The sequence below is a fragment of the Anneissia japonica genome, unplaced genomic scaffold (genome assembly GCF_011630105.1).
Source record: "Anneissia japonica isolate Jap-2015-1 unplaced genomic scaffold, ASM1163010v1 scaffold4240_len331602_cov119, whole genome shotgun sequence".
Taxonomy (NCBI): domain Eukaryota; kingdom Metazoa; phylum Echinodermata; class Crinoidea; order Comatulida; family Comatulidae; genus Anneissia; species Anneissia japonica.
The window spans coordinates 72,399-80,587 of record NW_022698708.1 but is presented as its reverse complement, the minus strand read 5'-3'; the positions used below and the strand labels follow the sequence as shown (position 1 = coordinate 80,587).

General features: G+C 32.3%; 1 protein-coding gene across 5 annotated transcripts in view; it reads right to left on the bottom strand.

Annotated features, from left to right (window-relative positions):
* Window positions 1–5,212: 5,212 nt before the first annotated feature.
* The window catches only part of LOC117102741 (Down syndrome cell adhesion molecule-like protein 1 homolog), a 67,287-nt gene continuing 64,310 nt past the window's right edge, over window positions 5,213–8,189 (bottom strand). For all 5 annotated transcript variants that reach the window (XM_033243144.1, XM_033243145.1, XM_033243146.1 and 2 more), the window contains one exon: window positions 5,213–7,125. In XM_033243144.1, the coding sequence (XP_033099035.1) occupies window positions 7,018–7,125 (108 nt within the window). In that variant the 3' untranslated portion in view covers window positions 5,213–7,017. The remainder of the gene's footprint in view (window positions 7,126–8,189) is intronic.

The window sequence follows — 8,189 nt, the reverse complement described above, 5'->3', positions numbered from 1 at the left end:
TATATATATATATATATATATATATGTGTGTGAGTATGTATATAGGTGTGTGTGTGTATGTATGTATGTGTATATATGTATATATTTATATATATGTATGTGGGTGTGTGTGTGTGTGTGCGTGTGTGTATGTGTGTATTGTATATGTATGCGTGTATGTACGTATGTATAAATATGTGTATAATTATGTGTATATATATATATATATATATATATATACATACATATNNATGTATATATGTATATATATATATATATATATGTATATTACGTCAACCGTTTCATTTGATTTTATCAATGTCTCTATTATTGTAAATATATATATACACATATATATGTATATATATGTATGTATCGAGTGTATGTTTATGTACGTATATGTGTGTATGTATATATATATATATATATATGTTTATGTGTCTATGTGTGTGTACTTATATGTGTGTATGGATGTGTATATATATATATATGTATATATATATATATACATATATATATAATATACATACACATTGGGTGGTGATGTACGTTTACTGTATGCACGTAATGTGTATTATGAACATTATTTGTGTGGGGAGGGTGATGATGTTTATGATTTATTTAAACTCTAAATTGTATTTTCTTTAGTTAAGTTCTTTCATTTGTTTAGCTTTAAGTTGTTGTTTTCCTCTTTGTTCATTAGTTTGACTGCGCCACTTTCTTGTGTGCTGCCACTGTTGTAAAAGTGTAATGTCAAATAAATATAATTATTATTTTATATCAACAAATAATAGAAAAGTTATTCGACAATCATTAATTAATTTAAGGCTAATGTCACCATATTCAATATTGGCTTCTAGACATCTACAAAATTGTTATATTCAATACAATCATGATCTGAACACAAAACTTATTGGCATACTTTTTAAAGATTGTAGACCACAACAAGAAACTTTAATTCCTACTCTGTTTGATGTGTATGCCTATTGTACTATGAACATTTCCAAAAAGACTACAATTACATACCTTCAAATACAAATATATTTATATCTTATTCTTATCACTCTGGCTGAGATTATATTGGATTATTACTATGAATATATTCTCTTTATTTACTACAACAATTTTTCTGGTTTCTAGGCTGCCGCCTCTGGATGAAGAATTTGGTATAACACCGGGCAAGGTTTTGCAGCCTCACCATGAGAGTTTTAAACATTTTTTTCTTTTTCGTTTGTTTCTCTAAAGCTAAATCATCATCGAATGGAAATCAGTTTGGTTATCATTGTACTTCTTTCTTTGACAAATAGAATGAAATCTAGAAAAGTAAATATAACGCTCAATATCTGCAAGCGTATCCTCACAACATGCTTTCAAATTGTCTGTTAAAATGTTTTTAGTCCTTTCCTGGTGTCAGGGACTATAAATATTTGCGTTCGGGGAAAATCATAACGTCAACTCTCTTGGGTCAACTGACGTCCTACCTCAAACATGACTGTGGCCTCTTTTCAGCTTAATTTCGGTCCACATACTATTGTTTGACCAACTTGTTTCTTTTTTCTTAATTTCAATTGATGTACGTAATTTCGGTATCAGTGCATAGACCTATATTTATTATAAATGTTACGAGAGAAAAGAATGAAGCAAAATGCCATGGAGAATGAAAAAAATGTATAGAGTGTTGGAAGAAAATAATAAAATAGTGTAGATTTTATGCCGTATCCATCTAAGGGTGTGCTCACTTTGCTCAGGGCGCTTGATTAATTCATTTCATTTACACCATCTTTCAATCACAAAACAGAAAACAATTATTGTAAGCAACAATTATTTTAGAAGTACGGGATCAAGAAGTGAGCCAAATATCGAGAGATTCTCCAGCCATTAAAACCAAATATCAAATACAAACAAATGTGTACACGAATTTAAAATTACATTCCATTCATGGGGTCATTGCTGGGATTGTTTTCTTTTCGATTGAATTAACATATTATACAACAGATGAAGACTATATTTCTCACCCATTTTTAGTGTCGCGTAATATTAATTCAGTAAAATACTGCTTTAATTTAAAAGAAGGTATAGCGAATGGTGACGACATAATCACAAATCTAGACAAATTTACTAAATAATTAGTTTATTTGTTTGCCACATAATAGCTAGTAGCGTAAGCAATTATTCACTGATACGAATATGTAATATTTCGGGAAATAATTTGCCGAATATAACTGAGAAGAATGCTAACATATTAAAGAAATAAGATTTCATTTTTTCAAACAAATTTGAACGATCATATAAATTTATGCTTATAACCAATCCAATGGCCTAATTAATACAGTAATAGGCCTATACCATATAAACATTCGACATGTGCATCATTGTGGTCTAGTGGCCAGGCTATGTTGTGACATACTGTGTAGCATATTGCATTAAAACAGAAATAATAATCAATATTAACAATAGAAATGCATTAAAAAAGAAATGGAAAAACACTGTTTGCTCTCTTATAGTGAAACTACGAAACACTATAAAAAACAAAGGATTATTGTACACTATTCATTATTATTACTAAATACTGCATAATAACATTTTCGGAAATGTAACAGCAAAACATAATGTAAATAATACATGAGTATGGTGACTCCGAAAAATGACAGACATGAGGAACAGAATGATATAAGAAATGACAACAGCACTTTTAAGACTAACTTGATTTTAAAATGTATTCTCCAGCTTTTGTCCACAAGTGGACTTCATCAGGAGATTGTGCAAATTGGATGTGTCCTGATTAAGTCCACAGATTAATGTGTGAAGAATAATACATTCTATACAAATTAGTGTTAAAAAAAAAGTACTGTTGTCATTTCTTACGTTGTTCTATAGAAGACCATCGCGGCTACACTTTTTATTCATGATAAAATAAGAAATTTGCAATCCTGGGGGTGGCCCCCGGGGGGGGAGATGAATGGGTGAGTCAGTGGAGGGTAAGAAAATAGAAACATGAAGAAAAGATAATGATAATAAGACGATGTATGGAAAATATAGATAAATTAGATAGAAAAATGATAATTACAGAAAGACAAATGGTTAAAAAAGAAATGAGAGGTAAGGATTTCCACTGCAAGTGTAACACACCTCATTGAATGAGTGCTATTACCAATACTTTAAAAATTCAATGACAAAATACTAAATAGTTTGAAGCAAAAATAAGCAAACAAAATATATTCCAGAATGTTGAATATATTCCTTAAGTACCTAGTTACAAGCTCTATAATTTAGGCCTAAAGTGGTGTGCCAAGAAAACAGGATTGCAAGCGTGGAATATGGAGTAAGCTTCTCTAATCTGAATAAATACATCAATACACTGATAAGGGTAACAAATACTTTATAACACTTTAAAAATGCCAAAATAAGTTTGTATACAAAATATTATGATCGATGCATATACTGTATATATTTGGGCGATCCAATTTTTTTCTTTAGTTTACTTTCCAAAAGGGGGAGGCCCACCCCCCTAAATAACCCCCTGCTTTAACATGTTAAGGGTGGTGGTAAAACCGGACGTCGACGACCTTCACCCCCTATGGATCCGCCCATAAAATAATCATTTTTTAAAGCTCAGTCGGCCAAATGCTGCACGTATTACCATAACAGAATATTCTAAAGCAAATATTAAATACGGTTTAGTCTCTAACTGTAATTTTAGAAAGACGTTTGCAAATTATTATATTTTAAATATAGCCAATAATAATTGTGGTTATAAAGTCAAAGCAGGTAAGATACTATGCCTACTGGTAAACATATGGTAACTAGATTATACAATACATGCTAAAATGTTGTGAATGATGTAGTCTATAATAGACTTCCTTTTATTTATTTATTCAAGAATATTTCACATATTGACTTATTTTAGTGATTAACATGGTCAATATATTTTATTCCATTATATTTCGTAAAAATACACGAGATTGTGTCAGTCGCACTCACTAAAGTGCCACTTACCTACTACATACTCTGCTGCTTTTACTGTAGTACAAACGGAATTTGAATAATGACTTCTCACACGTGTTGCTTTTGTAGCGTGACAAGACCTCGTCCAATATTTATTATTAATGATACTTTAATAGACATGCATATAAACTCAAAATATGCCAATAATGGTAAGACATTTGCTACGATATATTTCTTCCAGAGCTGTGCACGCGTCTGGACGGTAAATCGGCACAAACATTTTGTCCTTACTCAAAATAGTACATGATTATATAAACGTCGAAGTTCGATATATGGGATTCATTACATTCAAACGTTTGTCTAGTTTAAAATTATAAACGGTTACAAAGGTTGTTAAAAAAGTATATTAAGGTGTTGTCTAACTATGTGCTATGTCAACTTCATCATATGCTACCTTTTCTAAGCATAGTGTTTTAAATATAATAATAATATATACGAATCTACGTGAGTTATGTATGACTTAAGCCCTATCCAGACTATCAAATGTTATTTTTAAAAACACATGTGACATGTCTAAATAAGGTCTGATGACATCATTATCATCACCAAATAGGCACATCATGACTTTACGTAGACATCCTACATTTATTTATTTATTTATTAAGGTATAACACACACAACAAAACAACAGCCAAAGGCTGAAAACGTTTTAAACAAATAAAGACAACATAGGAAAACAGGTCAGGTGGAAAAATACATATCGAAATATCAAAACATTCAAATAATTACATTAGAAAAGTTAAAAATTAATATCATATTACAAAACATATAAATATAAAAATATACACCATATTATTATAATTGAATTTCAAAAACGTCAATTAATTCAAAAATACATATCGAAATATCAAACCATTCAAATAATTACATTAGAAAAGTTAAAAATTAATTTCATATTACAAAATATATATATATAAATATATACACCAAATTACTATAATTAGGCCTAAATTTAAAAAAAAAAAAAACATCAATTAATTCAAAATTTTAAATACATTATTATGATACAGGATTAAAATCAACCCAAACAGCATCCACTGGACAAAGAAATTAAACTTAATTATTTGCATTGATCAAATTAACAATAGTAGGTATGGCAGACCTTCTGTATCTTTCAGTTTTACATCTGGGGACATCAAGAGTACTAGTTGTATTAGACCTAGGGGTTCTCTTCTGCCCGCGGCAAGGAGGCAACATGTCACGAAAGCAGTCAGACTTAAGCAAACCCCTGCCAAAAGACAAAACAAGGGTTTCTCTCCTTGCCGCAAGAAGTGATGGTAAATCCGTACCTCTAGGGCATTGTCATAAGTAATGTAGGCAGCACCTAACATTATGCGACATGCTCTTTTCTGGATGGTGTCAATGCTATTGGCCATTTTATTGGTAATAGCACCATGCCATACTTGGCAAGCGTATTCCAAGATGGGCCTAATGTAGGAAGCATAAACAGTGAGTAGGTCATCAAGAACAACGTTTGCTTTCTTTAGTATACACAGAACAAACAGTTTTCTTGATGCCAGTGAGACAATATCTTGGGTGTTAAGGTCCCACTTCAAATTACATTGGATTATGACACCAAGCAATTTCATATGCTCCACTACATCAATGTTTGTGCTATTTAAATTGAAAATGGGGGAATCTACATTAACACTGACTTCTTTCAAAAAATTTACAGTCATTATATGACACTTAGAAGGCTTTGGAGTCATGTTGTTCTCATTGCACCAATCATTAAGCATCTCCTGCATTGAAGGTCTTGCTCCTTTATTAGCAACCTCTCCCAGGTTGAGGTCGTCTACGTATTTCCACCTTCTGCAGCTTCCGACATATGCATCATTAATGAGCACCAAGAATAACACAGGGCCTAGCTTTGTCCCTTGCGGGACGCAACAAGTAACCTTACTAGAAGTACAGATATACATCCAGTATGCTCGGTATTCATGGTACGATCGGTGAGGAAGCTGCAGATGGTAGGAATTATAGACGACCTCACCCCGATGTCGATTAACTTCTTAAAGAATGGAATGGTCTACAAGGTCAAAGGCCTTAGTAAAATCAATTGCACACAGATTAACATAGGTTCTAGACTGGGTTCCAGTCCCTAATCTTTGTCTTAATCAGTTGAAATGCTTAAGAATAAATCGATTTTGGCACAAATGGCGTTCCATAATACTTATTTGCATGGCGTTCCATAGTATACTTTTTCTGGGATTAATTCTCATCAAAAAAGTTTCTCAACATAAACTGACGCTGGTGGCGCTTTCCGAAATGCGCTAATGTACTACGAAAAATCCATAAATTAGAGACTTGTGGCAAGTCTACATAGGTTCCACCACACTCAAGATCTTTAAGGACTGTGTCAATTAGGCTTATAAGGTAATGGAATGTCGATGATTTCTTCCTACTTCCAAATTGTTTAGAATCTAAACTAACATTAATATCCTCCACAATCCATTTAACTAAAAAAGATTCAGAGACTCTAGCAAGTATAAGTGTGAGGGATATTGGTCTAAGGTCATTATATGATTTGACACTCTTAACTTTAGAAACTGGAATGGCCTTTTTCCAGAAGCTAGGGAATATACCTGCTTTAAGGGCACAATTAAAAAGCTAACTTGCCAAGCAAAGCTTTCACTTGCCCGACAAATATATGTGGAGGATCCTCACTTGCTGGCAAATAGGCAGGCAAAGTTTTAATATCTAAAGTGTTAATGTTCTCCGCAATATCTTTGCCGGAGTGCCCAGGTATACTAAAGGTCGCCTGTTTTTTCATGTTACAGAGCTGTTTCATTCCCTTATGCAATTTTGCCATATTGTTAGACTTTAGATTCATTAGGGAAGTGCGATAATAAGATTGCTTGGCTTCTCTGATACATATTTTGTAAAAAAAAAAAAATCATAATCTGGACAGAGCTTAAAACAATTCTTGGATTCGTGGCTGTGTAATCATCAGTGATAAATTTTGCTGGGATTATAATGACCCTTGCACAGGTAACAAGCATTTACTCCAACTAGCTACTGCTCTCTCTACTCTTATTTCTTTCTCGGCATCGCATTAACATAAGCTGTTTCTTCTTCTCTATGTTGTAGATCTTGGTAAATTCGGTTTTCATTGCCAGCTGGTACGTAGTCCATGTAAGTCTGTGTCGAGATATAAAACGTAATAATATATCAAGGCAATTTAGTTCATTGCTATTTGTTGGTAAATTGATATTTGGTAATACTGTAGTGTGAATTAAAAGGAAAAAAATACAATGAGGGAGTTTCAAATTCCTTTAGAACAGATAAATATTATGTGCAATAATTTATTATCAATGTCTCAAAAATCACAAAGAATTAGGATAAATACCTATTTGCAATACTTTATTATCACTCTGTATAAAACAATACATTTTTAATAATTTAAAGTTTACAATAATTTTTATTAATCCGTAGAATAGAGCTGCCATTTGGCCTGCTTCAATGGTGGAGCTTGTTTGTCCTACATAGCAGCGCGATAGCATGCTACTGATTGTAGAAAGGAGGGCCAGTGAAAACAAACTACACCTAGTCCGGGCCCTAACAGAAACGTGTTATTACCTCAATGCACAATACCTCAGTTTAAGTTTTTAAGTATTTATTGTTTTCTAACAAATGCAGGACAAAATGAAAGTATTTCCATAAATTCTAGCCCCGAAACCTAGACTCAGAAATACCGGGATGGTGTCCGGCGGGGGATAGTTTAACTATTAGTTAAGTGTTTCTTGCTTGTGCTTTGTGTCGTACTGCTACAAACACATTGTTACCACAGTGTACAATACCGCAGTTCAATTGTGTATGCAATATATTAAAATAATATAGATACTTCATTTACAATCAATCCATAATCCATATGGTGGACACATTTGTTGTAATAGTAGAAGAAGCAATGTAAAATTCAAAACTGGTACCACGTTATTGACTAACTATAGTATAATGCTGTTACATCTGTAACCCAGAAGAGACTGCTGTCAAAAGTTAATACATTTTATAATGCTAGTCCATAAAGTGCTACCAGGTTCTAATCCTATGATTACATATTTTTTAACAATCTGATTGAAATACACCTTGACGCTGTACCATTTATCATGTATAGACAATTCATGTTCTGTAGTTTAATCCGATCTAATAAATATTTGTTACTGAGTTTGTATTATGGTATTGTTGTATTTCATCTGAAGTCAGTG